Source organism: Schistocerca americana, chromosome 2 (assembly GCF_021461395.2).
Source record: "Schistocerca americana isolate TAMUIC-IGC-003095 chromosome 2, iqSchAmer2.1, whole genome shotgun sequence".
Classification (NCBI taxonomy): domain Eukaryota; kingdom Metazoa; phylum Arthropoda; class Insecta; order Orthoptera; family Acrididae; genus Schistocerca; species Schistocerca americana.
The window spans coordinates 169,187,414-169,208,451 of NC_060120.1; the positions used below are offsets into that span (position 1 = coordinate 169,187,414).

At 42.9% G+C, this 21,038-nt stretch overlaps 1 protein-coding gene across 1 annotated transcript in view; it reads left to right on the plus strand.

Annotated features, from left to right (window-relative positions):
* The first annotated feature begins 1,381 nt into the window (after positions 1-1,381).
* Positions 1,382-21,038, plus strand: part of LOC124592100 (DCN1-like protein 1) — a 46,364-nt gene continuing 26,707 nt past the window's right edge. The window contains exons 1-4 of the mRNA XM_047131797.1: positions 1,382-1,740; positions 1,853-2,066; positions 2,150-2,318; positions 2,935-3,148. Coding sequence (XP_046987753.1) covers positions 1,738-1,740; positions 1,853-2,066; positions 2,150-2,318; positions 2,935-3,148 — 600 coding nt within the window. The 5' untranslated portion in view covers positions 1,382-1,737. The remainder of the gene's footprint in view (positions 1,741-1,852; positions 2,067-2,149; positions 2,319-2,934; positions 3,149-21,038) is intronic.

The window sequence follows — 21,038 nt, forward strand, 5'->3', positions numbered from 1 at the left end:
CAAGAGGAACCCAGTACAAAGATACAAGTAACTAAAAGCAGTTCATCAGCTCCAAAATGAACCTAGACTCTATGCAAACAGTCGTTGTGAGTAAAGCAAAAATAATTTTTATCTCTTTGGAGTAAAGTGTAGCTACTTTGTTTGTCAATGTCCTCCCGCAAAGTTTATTCACTATTCTATGGGTTGGGAACCTTAGACACCATAGAGCATGTCAGTCATAGTTAGTAGTTCACAGCAACGAATGTGTGACTGAGCGATATGTTCCAGATTTGGCAGTAGCTCCAAGAAATGTTCTTTTACAAGGTCGACCATACACAGACATCTCACCTGGCAGATGTAAGTATGTATTGTAACTTCACTGTGACTCCAGTGTCTGATAGGCTGTCTGACCATGATGGGAAACTCCTCACTTTGTATGACGTTACGTGTTTTAAGAGAGCAATCAACACCTGGAAATAATAAGGTTATTGAACAGACACTCACTGAAAATTCTCAAACATGAACTGCGTGAGATGGATTGGAGCCTGGTGTGCAGGATGGACAAAGATGACAATGAATTTAATATGTTCATAAACGAATTCTCCCTCTTTGAAGAAGCTTTTCCAAACAAAAGTTTGTTAGAAACAATAATTCCACATCCCTGAGCAAACCCTGAGTCACAACAAGGACTAGACCGTCATTCAAAAAAGATAAATATCTTTGTATTATAGTTAGAATGTCCAAGCAGCAACAAACTGTTAGCTACAAAATGTATTGTAAATCTTAAAGAAATTGTAGCAAAAATTAAAGTCATCATATTATGAACAAGGAATTAATAACTCTAATAATAAAATAAGAACTGCCATAATGTTACATGGGAGATTGGAAGAAGAAAAGAAACGCAGAATACTTCAAAATCCAGATGAAGAAAATCTCACTTCTCATTACGTCAGAACAAAGAGGCTGCAAGGGCTCTCTTAATAATGTTTTATCGGACCTGGTGTCTATGGTTAACTCATACCTGGAATCCAAACTGTATTTTCTAGGTAGAAAATAATTAATCCCTGTAATGTATAATGTGGATGTACTTCACATGAAAAGTTGTTAAGAAACTGGTAATCGAGAAACTTCGAAATGTGCAATTGTAAGCAGTCGTGAAACTTTTAAAATGTTATACATTTATTGGGTATCTAAACATATTAAGAACCTTTAATAACGGTAGCTTGGAAATCAATACAAAGACAGATTATGATACTTTGGCTGCAACGTTTCTATCGTCGCACATGAATTTCTGTCAAGAGCCCTATCGGTCGTGTTTCTATCGTCGCTCTGCGAATGTTTGTCAATCATCAATCTTTGGCGTGGCTACCATAGATTACAGACATCATCATAGACTAGCTTATTGTCACTAAACCATCTTTGGCGACTGTGAAGTGTTTTGTACCGTAAATCAGTGAAGAGCACGTATTTTCTAATATTTTGTTTGTTAATCAGTATAGTTTCAATTCAGCAATGTTCTAGTTAGTAGTATCATTTGTGAAAAAATTATTCTTGTGTTTCTGCCGCCCAAACGAAATTTAGTTTATGTTCATATCGTATTGCATCGAAGACAGTAGATACCAGATTAGTTGGGCTTCCCAATACACCGAGAGTCGAAGACTAAATAAAAAATCATCGTGAGGTAGCTGAAACATGTACGCATCCCTGTCAAGATCTGTGTGAAGTCATTGGGTCAGCCGGACCGGAAAGTGAGCAACCATGGTAAGTTCGTTTACAACACTAGCCTAATCATAACAGTAAGTTAGGCGCCACAGAGGGACAGCTATAGACAAAGAATACATTTTTTCGTTTCTTTACCATTCTTGTCTTCCAGCACAAATTGAAATCTTCACAGAGAGACAAAGTCAAGAAATTCATAGCTTTTACTCAAACTGGGGAAAATACAGCTATATTTTGCTTATCGCAAAATGATTGGAAGTTGGATTTGGCCTCCGATAATTATTTTCAGAATCCTGATGTATACTTCAGAGAACCGAAGATATCTGTTGACAAGAAGAAGCTGGAGCAGCTATTCTCCAGATACAGAGGTTGTATGCATTTTCATTTCATGTAGGTTTGTGCCGACCTATTGTTAAGCATAAGAAGTTTCTAATTATTATTCTATCGCCAGATCCATTGGAGCCAGACAAGATGACTGCCGATGGTATTATGAAGTTTTTGGAGGAACTAAATTTATCACCAGAATCCAAGCTTGTACTAATTATTGCGTGGAAGTTTAAAGCTGCCACACAATGTGAATTTACAAAGGAAGAATTCATGAATGGCATGACAGAACTGGGGTATGCATTGTGATAATCAGGAAACATTTCGTTGTATTTAGCTACTTTAAGAGCAGATCCACAGGTTTTTGTGTTAGATTAGTGTTCAGTTATTCAGAAAGACTGTGATCTGTCAGGGTAAACATTCGGAAGTCTGAATTTATTTATAGACATGTGATTTACTTGCTGCAAGCTCCTGTATGAATCTTTTGAAAATATGTATTTATCTACTGGTATTGGTGACCTTTTTGGATCACACATTATGGTAGACATCGCGTGTGTTGCTGCAGTTTGTCTTTAGTATGACTTCTTCTGGAGTGACACAAACAAAAATGGCAACTAATTTTAAATTGTTTTGCTCTGGTATTTATGAATTTTATGTTTAAATTATATAAAGAAAGCAGCCCACAAGTTGTTTTGCCAAAAAAATTCATAGAACAACATGTGACCTTTAGTTTTGTTTAGTAAGGGGTATGTTGTAGAGTACTGGAATTAACTTCGTATATTATTCATGCTCATGTTTTGTGAGGCATTGTGATTAATGGTTAGTGTTCATAATGACACTGAATTGCATTGTGTTTTAAGATGTGTGTTGAATTTCAAATTTGACTTTGTAATCTGACTCTTTTATTTGTAGGGTGGATAGTGTGGAGAAACTCAAAGCTAGACTGCCGTCACTTGAAAATGAGCTCAAGGATCCATTAAGGTTTAAAGATTTTTATCATTTTACATTCAACTATGCCAAGAATCCAGGACAGAAAGGCTTAGATCTTGACATGGCTATTGCTTACTGGAATATAGTTCTACAAGGAAAATTTCAATTTTTAGATCTGTGGTGTAAGTTTCTGCAGGTAAGTTTTGTTTTGGCTGCCAGGCTTTGGATGCTTCTGTTTCAAGGGAATTGTGATAGTGTTCTTGGTTAGCTGTTATCATACTAACACCTTGTGTACTGTATACTTGTCCTTGTATGGGGATTTTAGTTTTAAATATCCCTTTGCTGATTTGTTGGTCCTAAAGTGGGCTTGACAATTTGTCTGCAGCTCATCTTTTATTGGTACTGGAAGTGTACTATTCAGTTAGCTGTTGTATGAGATTATTAAAGCATGAAGATATTTTGTGTTAAAGTTGAGTGACAGTTGTAAACTATTTTGATTTTGTTCAACCAGATGAAGTATATAAAAGTGCTCACGATATGACTGATGACATGACAAGTGATACCTTGCTGTCCAGTATCGTTTACATGCTCCTTCACTTATGTCTGTAGCATGTTGTATGATTGTTTTGGGAGTTGTGCATTTATGTTTCATTCAGTCATCTGAAGAATGTGAAGGCAACCAGGTGGAAGTCTTCTGTTTGGTCCTTACCTCAAATAACCTGAAGTGATGATGAAATTGCTGCAAGTGTGGAGAGAGATAGCGTTGCAACCCATATGGTAACAGACATAATTATTACAATTCTTGTTATGAGTAATAACTTATGTAGTCCATCGTGGTGATTATGTTGAATTGCACTATTGTGCCATTGTACACATTCCTGTGTTTGTGTGTCAGAGTAGCTCATTTTAATACCTTTCCACAATATTCACAAAAGCTGGTTTTACTTTTTGTACCAATGTTTTATTCACCTTGATGCATGTTCAGATGATGCCTTCCTGCCATTTATGGTAGTAATGTGTGGTACCACAGTCACTATATTGAGGGTCTAAGTCACTGTAGTTACTTGTGTGTCCAGTCAACCATGCAAATTCTCAGTGTAAAATATGACTATATACAGACCATTTACACAGTTGCATTTGATTTAATTTTTACTCTCTCTCTCTCTCTCTCTCTCTCTCTCTCTCTCTCTCTTCCTCTCTTCTGTTCAGAAACTTTTTGGTGGTTTACGAGGAGTTGTCAAGCAACTTTTACTATCAATCATCTTCAGGCTCAAATACTTGCCTTCTTTCATTGAATGAGAAATGGGTTTTAGCAAAAATTAGTTCTCATTAAATTGTTGAAGTATGTTTTGTCATTTTTAAACTGCTGTTAGTGACAAACTGCAATAATTGTTGACAACTGTTTAAATAGGCTAGCCTCACAGTACAAGTGTGTCGAGGGTGAACACTGTGTATATCATAGTACACATTTATGTGCAATGAACATTCTCATTCAGTGAAGAATATAATTTCATAATACAGTGGTGAGGGAAAATAATTGACTTTAGAAAGGAAAATGTCACAAAAATTGTCATTCATTCAGTCACACACTGTTTTCAGTACAGGCACTTCGTAATAAATTTAGAAAATTTTGTTTTATTTATTGACTGAGGCATAATGTCGAATTCTGGTTGATTGCATAACGCACTTTAATATGTAGGTGCAGAAGTGTCCATATCTTCAAGCAGATGTAAATTTTTATGACTTTTACAATCAGCCTGAAGTACTTTAGATGGCTTGACAGTTCTGTACAAACTTAAAATTTCTTGTTGATGCCTGTTACTTACCAGTACTACAAATGCAATGCAAGTTTTTTCTCAAGAAGGGCATATTAAGTTCTCTCCACTATCCTAACACATCTGAGTCAGTCAGAGATGACCTTGAAGCCACTGGAGTGTTTTAACTATAATTTCCTTCTCATTTCTCTTACATTATTACTGCACATTTCATAAAAATTTTGGTGGAGTGATTGGTGAGCAGTTAGCTTTTTACAGGGTGTATACAACTCGGGAGATCTGGGAAAAACCTGGGAATTTTTTAGAATTCCGGGAATGTTTCATTGTTTTAGTTTCCAGTTAAATTTTTGTGATTTTTGACTGGTAAGAACCAATACTCCAACAAAGGATATTACTGTATCCCACGTCTGCAGGATAATACTGCAGCAACAAAACATTAACAAGAGGAAGAAAAAACGAAAATAAAACTTAAGCCGCAAAGGAAATCTGCCATATACAACAACAAAACATAGTTCTCATACAAGCGTCTGCCAACAGCAAAGTGTGTCAAAGGCTTTAGAAAGACTATACAATGATTCATAACGACAAGTTGCCTACGATGAGCGTGACATGACAGCTGTTGACATTAGATTCGTTTGAGCAGTTGCGGGCGGGCTCTTGTGCATGCACAGTTGAGTCGCGTATGGGTAGTACCTTCTCCCACTTCTGGCTACAGATGTGGGGCTGGTCGCCACTACCTAGTATTGCCCCGATTCGGAAATATCGTAGATCCGGAGCTGATGCACAGAGCAGTCCGATTTGTGGTGGAGAGGTAGGTAGTCTCCACGTGACCTGTGTTTGTTTAGGGATTTTGCTGTTTCCTCTTCATTTATTAATCTCACATCAAATGAAAACAAAATGGATTTCTGTGGCCGGGAGCTATCAAATGAATTCAAATACGTTCGCATAATTACGGAAGGCTAAAATATGTTATTATTTTCAGGTTTTATTTCCACTTCTGACAGTCAAGCATTAATCACCTTGCAGAGCAATGAAGTTATTTTTGTTGGTTCGCTAAAGATATTTGGCTTTTATTAATATTTTGCGCTGAGGCAGTCAATTTATTTGAAACGAAGTGTTTAATTTCACACTGTTGGCTAGATTCAACTGTTCCCTGCATTTAAAGTGCATGTTTTCCATCTTCTAGCTCATGTGGCATTATGCCATAATAAAGAACCAAACATGAGATAATACAGTACTTGTACTCAAGAAAATTTATGTCTGAATCTGGACATACGAATGTGCACTTTAAGCCCAATTATGCATTTTAGTATAGTTCACAAATTCTGATGAACTTGAAGTGTCCTCTGATGTCTTGTTTCTTTTGTGACATAGTGCAAGATCTTTTAATGTTTTACTCATACGAACATATGGGCTTCCTGTGTCATCGTAGCTGCGCAAGAGCAGTGGTGCCTGTTATCTGGCACTATCTGGTAACTGCTGAAACGAATCAGTTTCTAACAGGTCATGGGAAAACATTGCGGATGGTGGTTTGAAAAGCGTTACTTTCAAAGCAAATTTCCTTTTCCACAAGGTGAACTATATGCGGAGTGTACAATGAATTTCTTAAATCACAGAGCATTTGACTCTCAATTAAAAATCAACTCTTTGAGGACGACCATGTAGAAGAATTTTGAGCCCAGAAGATGACATTTACATAGTTATTAAAAATTTTACTGGCACATTTGTGTGATATATCTTAAAGTGTAACACATGCGAAAAAGATCAACATTACTTCTACATCTACATTTATACTCCGCAAGCCACCCAACGGTGTGTGGCGGAGGGCACTTTACGTGCCACTGTCATTACCTCTCTTTCCTGTTCCAGTCGCGTATGGTTCGCGGGAAGAACGAATGTCTGAATGCCTCCGTGTGCGCTCTAATCTCTCTAATTTTACATTCGTGATCTCCTCGGGAGGTATAAGTAGGGGGAAGCAATATATTCGATACCTCATCCAGAAACGCACCCTCTCGAAACCTGGCGAGCAAGTTACACCGCGATGCAGAGCGCCTCTCTTGCAGAGTCTGCCACTTGAGTTCGTTAAACATCTCCGTAACGCTATCACGGTTACCAAATAACCCTGTGACGAAATGCACCGCTCTTTTTTGGATCTTCTCTATCTCCTCCGTCAACCCGATCTGGTACTGATCCCACACTGATGAGCAATACTCAAGTATAGGTCGAACGAGTGTTTTGTAAGCCACCTCCTTTGTTGATGGACTACATTTTCTAAGGACTCTCCCAATGAATCTCAACCTGGTACCCCGCCTTACCAACAATTAATTTTATATGATCATTCCACTTCAAATCGTTCCGCATGCATACTCCCAGATATTTCACAGAAGTAACTGCTACCAGTGTTTGTTCCGCTATCATATAATCATACAATAAAGGATCCTTCTTTCGATGTATTCGCAATACATTACATTTGTCTATGTTAAGGATCAGTTGCCACTCCCTACACCAAGTGCCTATCCGCTGCAGATCTTCCTGCATTTCGCTACAATTTTCTAATGCTGCAACTTCTCTGTATACTACAGCATCATCCGCGAAAAGCTGCATGGGATTTCCGACACTATCTACTAGGTCATTTATATATATTGTGAAAAGCAATGGTCCCATAACACTCCCCTGTGGCACGCCAGAGGTTACTTTAACATCTGTAGACGTCTCTCCATTGATAACCACATGCTGTGTTCTGTTTGCTAAAAACTCTTCAATCCAGCCACACAGCTGGTCTGATATTCCGTAGGCTCTTACTTTGTTGATCAGGCGACAGTGCGGAACTGTATCGAACGCCTTCCGGAAGTCAAGAAAAATAGCATCTACCTGGGAACCTGTATCTAATATTTTCTGGGTCTCATGAACAAATAAAGCGAGTTGGGTCTCACACGATCGCTGTTTCCGGAATCCATGTTGATTCCTACATAGTAGATTCTGGGTTTCCAAAAACGATATGATACTCGAGGAAAAAACATGTTCTAAAATTCTACAACAGATCAACGTCAGAGATATAGGTCTATAGTTTTGCGCATCTGCTCAACGACCCTTCTTGAAGACTGGGACTACCTGTGCTCTTTCCAATCATTTGGAACCTTCCGTTCCTCTAGAGACTTGCGGTACATGGCTGTTAGAAGGGGGGCAAGTTCTTTCGCGTACTCTGTGTAGAATCGAATTGGTATCCCGTCAGGTCCAGTGGACTTTCCTCTGTTGAGTGATTCCAGTTGCTTTTCTATTCCTTGGGCACTTATTTCGATGTCAGCCATTTTTTCGTTTGTGCGAGGATTTAGAGTAGGAACTGCAGTGCGGTCTTCCTCTGTGAAACAGCTTTGGAAAAAGGTGTTTAGTATTTCAGCTTAACGCGCGTCATCCTCTGTTTCAATGCCATCATCATCCCGTAGTGTCTGGATATGCTGTTTCGAGCCACTTAGTGATTTAACGTAAGACCAGAACTTCCTAGGATTTTCTGTCAGCTCGGTACATAGAATTTTACTTTTGAATTCACAGAACGCTTCACGCATAGCCCTCCTTACGGTAACTTTGACATCGTTTAGCTTCTGTTTGTCTGCGAGGTTTTGGCTGCCTTTAAACTTGGAGTGAAGCTCTCTTTGCTTTCGCAGTAGTTTCCTAACTTTGTTGTTGTACCACGGTGGGTTTTTCCCGTCCCTCACAGTTTTACTCGGCACGTACCTGTCTAAAACACATTTTACAATTGCCTTGAACTTTTTCCATAAACACTCAATATTGTCAGTGTCGGAACAGAAATTTTCGTTTTGATCTGTTAGGTAGTCTGAAATCTGCCTTCTATTACTCTTGCTAAACAGATAAACCTTCCTCCCTTTTTTTTATATTCCTACTAACTTCCATATTCAGGGATGCTGCAACGGCCTTATGATCACTGATTCCCTGTTCTGTACATACAGAGTCGAAAAGTTCGGGTCTGTTTATCAGTAGGTCCAAGATGTTATCTCCACGAGTCGGTTCTCTGTTTAATTGCTCGAGGTAATTTTCGGATAGTGCACTCAGTATAATGTCACTCGGTGCTCTGTCCCTACCACCCGTCCTAAACATCTGAGTGTCCCAGTCTATATCTGGTAAATTGAAATCTCCACCTAAGACTATAACATGCTGAGAAAATTTATGTGAAATGTATTCCAAATTTTCTCTCAGTTGTTCTGCCACTAATGCTGCTGAGTCGGGAGGTCGGTAAAAGGAGCCAATTATTAACCTAGCTCGGTTGTTGAGTGTAACCTCCACCCATAATAATTCACAGGAACTATCCACTTCTATTTCACTACAGGATAAACCACTACTAACAGCGACGAACACTCCACCACCGGTTGCATGCAATCTATCCTTTCTAAACACCGTCTGTACCTTTGTAAAAATTTCGGCAGAATTTATCTCTGGCTTCAACCAGCTTTCTGTCCCAAAACGATTTTGGCTTCGGTGCTTTCTATCAGCGCTTGAAGTTCTGGTACTTTACCAACGCAGCTTCGACAGTTTACAATTACAATACCGATTGCTGCTTGGTCCCCTCATGTGCTGACTTTGCCCTGCACCCGTTGAGGCTGTTGCCCTTTCTGTACTTGCCCAAGGCCATCTAACCTAAAAAACCGCCCAGCCCACACCACACAACCCCTGCTACCCGTGTAGCCGCTTGTTGCGTGTAGTGGACTCCTGACCTATCCAGCGGAACCCGAAACCCCACCACCCTATGGCGCAAGCCGAGGAATCTGCAGCCCACACGGTCGCAGAACCGTCTCAGCCTCTGATTCAGACCCTCCACTCGGCTCTGTACCAAAGGTCCGCAGTCAGTCCTGTCGACGATCCTGCAGATGGTGAGCTCTGCTTTCATCCCGCTAGCGAGACTGGCAGTCTTCACCAAATCGGGTAGCTGCCGGATATGTGGAAGCTTAGCTTCTCTTGCAGCTTATTAATCTTTGAGGCTACAATTATATGTGAAACCTCTGTTTTTCTTGTAGCAACACTGTATATTAATTTAAACCATCAACTTTTCTTATTTGTGTGTTCGCGATACTTATGAGTGATCTTGCTATTGGCTGACTACATCACGTGTCCTATGCTGTCATCAGCTGGCGAGATCATATGACATGAGCTATGATTGGCTCACAAAAGCTCGCCGCAATCTTGATTTCAATACCTTGGAAAGTAACATGCGGTGTTTGGTGGAATTTGAATTTATATCTTCGTAACACGAAAATGTGCAGCGTGCATGTTGAACTCTGATCAAGTGATGTACTTTTCGACAGGTATACGATCATATTCAGCAAATAACTTTTGTTTTTGCTCTCTAGCTCTTGCAGACTGTGTCAAATGGAAAGCGAGCACGGATTTGTGTTCCAGTGTGGCTCCATCTGCTGGATGGAATGGTGGCTGATAGGAGACCATGAAGATGGCTGCTCTAAAGACCAAAGTGGCTGTGGTACAGTCTTCGAACTGCAGGAATATGCACTGGGGAGATAGTGGATCATATCACTAGACTGGTACACCAGGCGGCCACCAATTCCGTTCCACTGTCTATAACAACCATCTCAGATGACAACCTGTTCCTTGGTTGAATGAAGTATGTCACTCAGCCATCAGAGCCAGGCACACAGTTTTGCACAAATTCAAACACCGTCCGTCTGCACCAAACTTTCATGCCTTCAAGACTCCAAAAGCCCAAGAAAGACAAATGATAAAAGAACAGAAGAGAAATATCTGGAAGGAATTCATAACTTGCGTTAAGTGGTCCACTTCCACTACACTAGTTTGGGTATCAGTGAGGACTACTGCTGGTAAGGGTGTTATCACCTTCCTCTGCAGCCTGGCAGGGAAAAGGGGTCTTGATGATGTGCCTAGATATGTAGCTCAGGTTTTAGCTCAACATTTTTTACCATTGCTGCATCCTTTGGTCAAACTCCTGAATTCCAGGTGTTCTGTCAAAGTATGGAAATGTGAAGGCCCCACTTCTTTGCATGGATTGAGGAGTACTACAATTATCCATTTTGCGTATGGGAATTGGCGTCAGCTCTGTCCACGACCAAAGACACTCTCCAGAACTGGATCAGATTCATTATACTATGCTCCATCATGTGTTATTTGGAGCCAAAGGCAAGCTCCTATCTTCTTTCAGTCAGATCCGCATTGATGGACCATATCCCGTTACTTGAGAGGCAGTATTAATTCCCGTATGGAAACCAGCCAAGGATTTACCAACCCTAACAGCTACCAGAGTGTAGCTCTTACCAGCGGTAGGCAGAAGACTAGAGTGCTGCCTCTTGTGGCTCCTCAAATCCCTAAGTGACTTGTATTGCTCCCAGTGCAGTTTCAGGCACTATCATTGTGCCCTTGACAATTTAATTCTACTGGTGACAATGGTAAGCTAAATTCAGGAGGATGGGGTCGTCCCCTCCCCCCCCCCCCCCCCCCTCCTCCCGCCAATGCCGTATGCACAGTGTTGTCTGTTTACAATCACTGTCAGTGGCATTGTTTGTGGATAACTTCACAGTGTTCTACTCTTCCTTCGATCTTGCAGTGACAACAAGGCAACTATAGTTGAGCATCAGATGGCAGGAAACTAGCCCGGTGAAACTAGTTTTAGGTTCTCACTAGAGAAAACTACTGCATCTACTTAACCATGCTCTTGAAGTTTTAACCAATCAGGGCTCACTGTGGGTACAGTACTTTAAATTTTAAGGACAATATGCAGTTTTGGGCCTATTGACAAGAAATTGTGGCTCCTGCACCTGAAAGATCTATGATCCAAGAGCATCAGGTTATTGAATGTTATGAAATGCCTCAACAGAAAGGTGTGGGAAATTGGCAAGTCCTGCCTCCTGCAGTTTTATGTGGCAGCATGTTTTATGTATCATCACATACTTCCTACCCCCAAGATGTTAGACACTGTCCACCATGAGGGCATTTGGATATCGAATGGAGCCTGGTGGACCAACTCTGGAGCCTGCGTGCAGAGGCTGGTGATCCACCACTTCAGATTTGACAGTGCTATGTCCTTGCTCAAAAAGCCTTGAAAATATTAGCATAGCCTCATCAGTCTTTGGCATTTAGTGTGGTGGTTCAACCTAACTTTGCGCATTGGCCACACCTGGATGACACACAGCTTTTTATTGCACCGCGAGGACCCACCTTTATGTCGCTGCGGGTCAGCTTTGATGGTGGTCCACATCTTGTTGGACTGCCCGCTTTTAACTCCACCCAGGCAGTCGTTTGCACTGCCTGATACACTTCCTGCACTTTTATCAGATGAGGTTGCGATATCAGATTTAGTTTTGAGTTTTATTCATGCAGGGTTTTTTTTATTGTTGGTCTAAGTGTGTTTCCTTTTTTTTGTCGAGTCTGGCCTTTGGCCTACTATTTTAGACTGGGGTTTTTAGTGTGTTTCTTGGTTGTTGGCTTTTCCTTTTTTGTTTCTGTGGTCAGCCAACCACTGTCACACTCGGTGTGATTTTAATTCCTTTTTTCTGGTCTGTGTCTTTCTTGTCCTGTGTCATCTCTTGTCATCTCCATTGTATGTTTTTATTCCTTGTGGGTGTTTAAAGTTCTTGGAAAAAGGACCGATGGCCCTAGTAGTCTGGTCCCTTCAATCCCACAAACAAACCAGCCAACCAACCAACTTTCCCACTAATACTCTAATGTATAGGATATAGAGATTCATAAAATATTGTATTTTCTCAAGCATTCAATTTGCATCCATACCCTGGGATAATTCCAGGTATTTCCAACAAAAACTTGCTTATATTGGTTTCAAACTTTTATTAGGTGCTGGCTCTGTACTGGTTCTAAGTCTTTACACTCCTTAAGCATTGTTGAGTACTATTGGCCTATGGTTTTATCTTCTACAAGATGTTCTTCCATCCAGCTTACCACATCATTTTGCTGGTCAATTGATGCTACAGTGGCTCGCCACACCTCTGTCTGAAACTTTCTACTCCTCTGTCAGCTGATCACCCCGAACTTTTACTTTCCTTCTCACTCCCTTGCAACACACTCGTTTTCCATTTCTCAATATAAAAACATTGACTTGGCTTTTACTAAGCCAGTTCATTCCCAGCACGATTTTCACTCTTTATCCCAGTTTTGCTGGGAATTTATCCTTTAGATACAAAATTTTATGTCACCATTTCCCTTTACAGTCCCATTGCTAACTCTCATCACCTAATGCAAAATCAGTAGAGTCACTGCCTCTCCATGTTTAATACCTCCATACATGTTGGATCAGTTAAACTAATAGGGTTCAGGCAGCTAGGCTTGAGTGGTAAGGTGCTATACAATGACTAAACACAATTATTAGCACAAACAGTATTGTTAGGTTGGCCTTCTACAAAAATAACAAAGTTCATCAACATAGAATTTCTTGAAAAACAGATCTGAACATATACAACATTTATCCAGTTCATTTGTTATACAATATTTTGAAATTAATGAGCAGCGAAGGGATAGGAGAACTAATTAAATAATGTATTTATATCAACACAATTAAATAAATATACTTCTGAATTAATTAGTTTCACAAACCCACTGGGGCCTTGGAACAGTAATACCATTTCACAAATGATACGTAACTATAACACAAAGATAAGAACAAAATTAAAAGGAGTGTGTACGTAATTAAAACACAAATTTAGACAACTAGCAAAAATTGGTGATAGGAAAACACAGGGGGCGCCAATTATACTTTATCAAGTAACCAAGGCTTAATATGCCAGACATTGATTTGATTTGAACTAGGAGGTAAAAACAAAAATGGCCCCAGCCCACTACTGCCCACACCAGAGCAGAATTCATTGTGCAGTTTCACTCCCTGTGACTCTAGCAAGGCCAATCAGTATCCTTCAAGAGCAGTATTCAGCCCATTACTAGTTCTTTATTAGACATAATTTCTTCAAGACTTGATGATCTGAATATCCTGCATCTTTTGATCTCCAACACTTCACATTGGAAGATAGATGTGGTGCAGTTTCATCACCCTCACCACGTAGCCTGCCCTTAAGGGCTTCCTTCTCTCCACCCATTGTGTGTTGGTGTTTCTTAAAGTTCCCTTGGGCTGTTGTTAGTTCTATGCTACGATCTTTGTAGTGCTTACACAAATTCTTCTCTGTGCACTTCCTGATAGCAGATATTTGTGCTTGGAATACCGTGTGCAGCTACCCTAGTGTGTCTGATCTCTCTATTCGAGGCTGGACAAACACTGTAAACCCCGCCCCCAGTGCCTTTGTCTCTGGCCCCTCAGTAAACCAGACTATGTTTCCTGTATGGTGTTCATGATTCGTTCTTCCAATGGACCGTACTTCCAGTTGTTACATTGAAACGTTTATTGAAGCATAATATTGTATAGTCAGCGAGCATTTCCCCAACTGTTCCTATGTTCTCCACATTCCTGATATGTGTGGAATTCTCGATACCCTAAAGGTATCTAGTTATTTCCAGTTCTTAGCCTGTATTTCTCTGCCACTGCCTCCAATGTAATCCAAAGGTGTTATAATAGGGGCATGTGTAGCGTGGTCTCCATTCCAGCATTGGGTTTGCTGCTAATTACACCTGTTGGAGCTAAGCAGGCCAATCGTTGCAACTTGCCAAGCTCCTTAGCAGACGTCTGTCCTACTTCATGCCACCATACTGTAGCCACATAAATTATCATAGGTTTTATTACAGTGGTGTAAGTCCAGTACATAATCTTGGGGTTTAGACCCCAGTGGCTTCCACAGGCCATTCTAGTGCTCATAAGAGTAACTTTCACCTTCATTTGAGGGGTCCATGGCAGTTTCCCATCCAGGCTTACTCCTAGATACTTCACTACCCACTCTACAGGTAAAGTTCATCAAGAAGTCTGAGATTCCTGTACTTGTGCTGGATGTACTTTGTCATGAATGGTACTACAGTAGTTTTCTTGGGACTGAGTCTTAGATCCTGTTTCCTGCACCAATTTTGCACAATGTTCAGTGCACATTGTACCATTGTTCTAACAGTACTACCAAATTTGCTAAGTATTACTGTGACTAAGCCATCTACTTAACCCTGCCAAAAGTAGCCTTCTAGTATTTAGCTCTTCAATAAGTTCATTCACTACTATGTTCCTCAGTGGGGGGAGGGGTGGCGACAAAGCCCCTCCTTGATGTTGATCACCATTTTTTCATTCATCATGGTGGATTCTCCCTTTTTTCAATTTAACATTGTCTTAAACCTCCTACATATGGTGGTCGTAATTCCTTGCTCTGCTACAGCTCTAGCCATGAATCCGAAGGTTGTATTGCTAAAAGCCCCAGCAATATCCAGGAAGATGCAGAGACCAGTTCCTGAAAGTGTTGTACTTTTTCCACCTTCCCAATAAGTTGGAGAAGTACTGTTTCACGTGGTTTGCCTGGTTGATATGCGTGTTGGTTTACATGTAAAGGAACCTCTGTTAGCATCCTTTCCCTAACATCAACTTCAACCAGTTTTTCTAATGTCTTTAGAAGGAAGGAGGACAGATGATCAGGTCTCGTATCCTCAGCCTTGGTATATGACGATTCTCCCTGTCCAAAATTACTTCAGGATTGACACTTCAACAGGAGAAAGTGGAAGCACAGCACAGAGTTGACATATGCCACGCAGAACACGCTCATAATCTTATATTCATTCAACACGTGCAAAGAGGCAAACTTATTCACTTAATAAGTATGGAAATTGCATCAATACATTCTGGGAGAGTTACAATGTGTTTTGATTTTAGTTTTATTCCCCCTGCTGGTCTGGAGGTTAGAATAGGCCTGAGATATACCTGCCTGTTGTAAGAGGCTATTAAAAGGAGTTTCACACATTTCGGCCTTTATGTGATGGTCCCCTGTAGGCTTTGACCTCCATTCTTCAAAATTTTCCCGAAGAGCGAGCCAATTGGGGAAGGGTGCCTTACATGGTGCTTAGTGCCCATCGTGCATTGAGATCTTTAGCCCACTTTCTCATTGTCACATTTTCCTGCTCATTCTCCATCTCTTGGGTGAGAACACCTTCCTGGGTACATTTTCCACCATGCACTATGCAGTGTCGCTTTCTGCATCAACGATGAACATGGACTTCTTTGCAGCTGATATCCAGCATGGTAGCCAGTCGGTTATGGTGGGGCCGCCATGTACCCTGTTGGTTGTAGCCCCCTGACCAGACAGGGATCGCTCTGCTGATGCCTTTGCCATTAACTCCGCACATATGCCATGGGGTAGATGCCCATCCCCCTGGGGCACTAGGACTTCTGGCAATGGCCATCCTGCCAGGTGGCCTTTGTTGCGGCTGGTGGCGCCCATGGGGAGGTCCCCTTGGTCGGAGTGGGTGGCATCAGGGCGGATGACACGCGGTGAAGTGAAGTCCATCATCTCTTGCTGGTGGTGAAACACCAGCAGTCTCTTAAGCGTTCACGAGCTCAATTCAACACACAGAAGTATGACCCCAAATCATTCCCCTCCCTGGTTTCACCATGGGAGGAACGTCAGGCTAAGGATGGCAGCGGATCTTATTAGCCCCAGTACCTTGTACGTTCGAGAGCTGATGGCGAATCTTTCATGATGATGAAGCCTCAGTTTTTTGTTGAGCATTTAGACGACGAGTTTGGGGAGGTGGAGGGATTGTTCAAAATGAGATCTGGGTCAGTCTTGATCAAAACAGCTTCCTCTGCCCAGTCACGGATGTTACTTGCTTGCGACAAGCTGGGGGATATTTCTGTAACCATCACACCCCATAAGAGCTTAAATATGGTCCATAGTATCATATTTCACAGGGACCTTCTTTTGCAGTCTGGCCGCCGATTTAGAGCGGCGAGGTGTACATTTTGTCCGGCTTGTCCACTGGGGTCTGAGGGATAATCAGGTTGCCACCAGTGCCTTCATCTTGTCCTTTGAGGGTGATATTGCTCAGGAAGGTCAAGGTGATGGTCTACTGATGTGATGTAAAGCCCTATATCTCTCACCCGATGTGGTGCCTTAAGTGCTGGAAGTTCAGCCATATGTCTTCCCGCTGTACTTCCAGCATCATGTCGAGGTTGTGAACATCCATCACATCCCAATACTCCATGTGCCCCGCCTTCCATCTGTGTCAACTGCGGAGAGCACGATTCGCCTTGGTCACCAGACTGCAGGATTCTCCAGAAAGAAAGGAAAATCATTTAGTACAAGACCCTGGACCGACTGACCTATACTGAGGCTAAGAGAAATTTTGAACGCCTGCATCCTTTTCGTGTGACATCGTGTCACGCTGCTGCTACAACAGTTCTGGCACCATCAGCTCTGCCAACCTCTGTCACCTCTCATAGCCGGAAGACTTCACCTACCCCCTTGATTGAGGGGTGGGTGGGGGAGAACATTTCCCTCCCTGTTGCTCCTGCACCACCTTCTTCAATAGCAACACCCCCTCCCCGACCATCAGGGACACCCGTCCCCACTTCTAAGCTGGAGAAGCAAAAGTCTTCAGCTTCTCTCGCTAGGAAGGGGCCCCTTGGATCACTCCCTTCCCAGGTTTCTGCTAGTGGGAAAGATGACACCCACCAGAGGCTGAAGAACTCAAAAGCAGCTGGTCATAGAGCTTCTTGCTCATCCTCAGTCCAGGAGACTGAGCCAGCGAAGTCCTCCCAGACAGGGAAACCCAAGGAGCAGCAAGAGAAATCCAAAAAGAAGACCTCTAAGACCAAGGAAATTGCGGTGGCACCCACACCCATCACTACCTACAATCTCTGCATCTGAGGATGGGGTGGAGATTCTGGCGTCTGCTGAGGACCTAGATCTCACCAGATCCTCAGACACAATGGATATAGGCTGCTCAGACAAAAATTCAGTGGCAGCAGGTGACTCTGAGGTGTAAACTGCCTCATTGAATGTTCCACGCCTTCCCAGTCTCACAATGATGTCATTGTGTCATCCTCCAGTGGAATTGCGGTGGTTTTCCACCGCGTGGCTGAGCTACGGCAACTGTTAAGCTTTACACCTGCTGTCTGCTTTGCCCTCCAGGAAACCTGGTTCCCGGCAATGTAGACCCCTGCCCTCCGTGGCTATAAGGGATATTACATGAACTGTAGCGACTATTATTGAGTGTCAGGTGGAGTTTGCGTTTATGTCCTAAACTCAGTCTGTAGTGACACTGTGCGCCTTCAAACCCCTCTTGAAGCTGTGGCTGTCAGAATGATGACGCAGGTAATAACTGTCTGCAATGTATATCTTCCACCAGATGGTGCAGTACCCCTGAATGTATTAGCTGCACTGATTGATCAACTCCCTAAACCTTTCCTACTTTTGGGAGATTTTAATGCCCATAACCCCCTGTGGGGTGGCATCTTGCTTACTGGCCAAGGCAGAGATGTCGAAACTTTACTGTCTCATTTTGACCTCCGCCTTTTAAATACTGGGGCCACCACACATTTCATTGTGGCTCATGGTAGTTACTCAGCCATTGATTTATCAATTAGCAGCCCAGGATTTCTCCCATCTATTCACTGGAGAGCACATGACAACCTGTGTTAGTGACCATTTCTCCATCTTCCTGTCACTGCCCTGGTGTCAGGCTCACGGACGCATGACCAGATGGGCTTCAACCCTGTGGTGCATAGCATCCACTACAGTTGACAGCTGTTAATGGTCGCTTCTTTGGCATTTTCAATCAGTCCTGAGGCTACAAATGCACACAGTTCACTGCAATGGGCACTCCCTACTGGTGTTGTGTCCTGCATGCGTTTGCAGCCTCGTGACTGAAACTGCCAGAGAATTGACCATTAAAAGTTGTCCACTGCAGTGAAATTCATGCACCACGGGGTTAAGCAAGGCGGACTGGGAAACTTTCACCTCTGCTGTCACCGTTCTCCCCCACACGGTAACACCAATATCATGTTTGGGCAGGTGACTACAGTAATTGTTTCTGCGGCAGAAAACGCGATCCCTTGCTCTTTTGGGTGCTCACGGCGTAACGCAGTCCCTTGGTGGTTGCCGGAAGCCGCTGAAGCAATTAAGGAGTGTCGGCAAGCTCTATATCGGCATAAGTGGCACCCTTCCCTGGAGCACCTCATAGCCTTTAAACGGCTCCGTGCCCGCGTTCGCCAACTCATCAAACGATGGAAGCAGAAGTGTTGGGAGACATACGTCTTGACCATTGGGTGCCATACGTCACCTTCCTGAGTCTGGGCAAAGATCAAAAGTCTTTTCGGGTACCAGACCCAACAAGTGTTCCCGGTGTTACCATAAGGGTCGTGTTATCTACCAACGCAAACGCGATTGCCGAGCACTTTGCTTGAGCCTCTGCTTCGGAGAATTACCCCTCAGCCTTTTGCACTCTCAAATGGCAGCTGGAAGGGAAAGTCCTCTCATTCACTACATGCCACAGTGAATCCTATAATGCCCCATTTACAGAGTGGGATCTCCTCAGTGCCCTTGCACATTGTCCCGACACAGCTCCTGGGCCTGATCGGATCCACAGCCAGATGATTAAATATCTCTCATCTGACTACAAGTGACATATCCTCATCATCTTCAACCAGGTGTGGTGCAAAGGCGTCTTTCCATTGCAATGGCTGGAGAGCATGATCATTCCGGTGCTCAAACCTGGTAAAAACCTGCTTGATATTGGATAGCTATCAGCCCATCAGCCTCACCAACGTTCTTTGTAAACTGCTGAAACGTATGGTGTGTCGACATTTGGGTGGGGTCCTGGAGTCACTTGGCCTACTGGCTCCATGTCAGGGCAGCTTCCGCCAGGGTTGCTCTACTACTAATAATCTTTTGTCCCATGAGTCTGCCATCTGAACAGCCTTTTCCAGACGCCAGCACCTGGTTGCCATCTTTTTTTACTTACGTAAAGCATATGACACAACCTGGCGACATCATATCCTTGCCACATTGTATGAGTGGGGTCTCCGGGACCAGCTTTCAATTTTTATCCAAAACTTCCTGTCACTCCATACTTTCCATGTCCAAGTTGGTGCCTCCCATAGTTCCATCCATATCCAGGAGAATTGAGTCCCTCGGGGCTCTGTATTGAGTGTCTCTGCAGTTTTCTGCTATGAAGATGTGTGTCATGCATTTCTGTCACGCATTTTCCTCTCCCCGAGGTCCATTCACATACACTTCCATGGTGTAGCTGTAGGCCGAAGCTTCACCTGGACCTTTCGTGTGGCCCTAAGGACTCCATTAACCCTGCAGCTCTCCGCTGTCACTTCCTCTCGATTCTTGGAATGTTCCGGGGCTCTGAAGTGGTTTACACCGACGGCTCGGTGGCTAATGGTAATGCTGGCTTCGCCTTTGTCCACAGAGGCCATATTGAACAGCATTCCTTGCCGGATGGCTGCAGTGTATTCACTGCAGAGCTGTTGGCCATATCTCGTGCACTTCAGTATATCCGTTCATGCCCCTAGGAATCGTTTCTTCTGTGTACTGACTTCTTGAGCAGTCTACAAGCTATGGACCAGAGCTACCCTCACCCTCTTTTGGTGACGTCCATCCAGGAGTCCATCTATGCCCTGGACCGGTCCCGGTATTCAGTGGTGTTCGTGTGGACCCCAGGACATGTCGACATCCCAGGCAACGAACTTGCCGACAGGCTGGCCAAACAGGCTATGCGGAAACTGCATCTGGAGATGGGCATCTCTGAACCTGACCTGTATTCTGACTTACACCACAGTGTTTTTCGGCTTTGGGAGACAGAATGGCATAACAGTACGCACAACCAACTGCGTGTCATTAAGGAGACTACGAATATGTGGAAGTCATCCTTGCGAGCCTGTAGCAGGGAATCTGTTGTCCTCTGCTGGAGCCACATTGGCCACACTTGGACAACCCGTGGTTACGTTTCGCGCCGTGAAGACCTGCCTCATTGTCGGTGCGACGCCTGGTTGACAGTGGCCCATATTCTGGTACACTGTCCCACTTTGACTGCCCAGCTACGAAATCTTGGGTTACTGGACTCGTTGCCACTCATTTTATCTGACAATGCCTCACTGGCTGATTCAGTTTCACGTTGTATTCGTGAGGGTGGGTTTTATCACTTGATCTAAGTCTTAGCGCATGTCCTTTGTCCCTCTGTGTCCTCCACCCTAGTGCTTTTAGGGTGGACGTTTTAATGTGTTGCAGAGCGGCTGGCTTTTCCTTTTTATTCTTGTGGTTGGCCAGCCACTGTAATCTGCTTTCTTGTTTCTAGCATCGCTCTGTTGTTTTCTTGTCCTCTTTTGTTACTTTTAGTGTTCGTTGTCTTTCCTTCGTTCTTGTGGTTTTTCCTTTCTTTCTGTTTTGTGTTATATGTCTT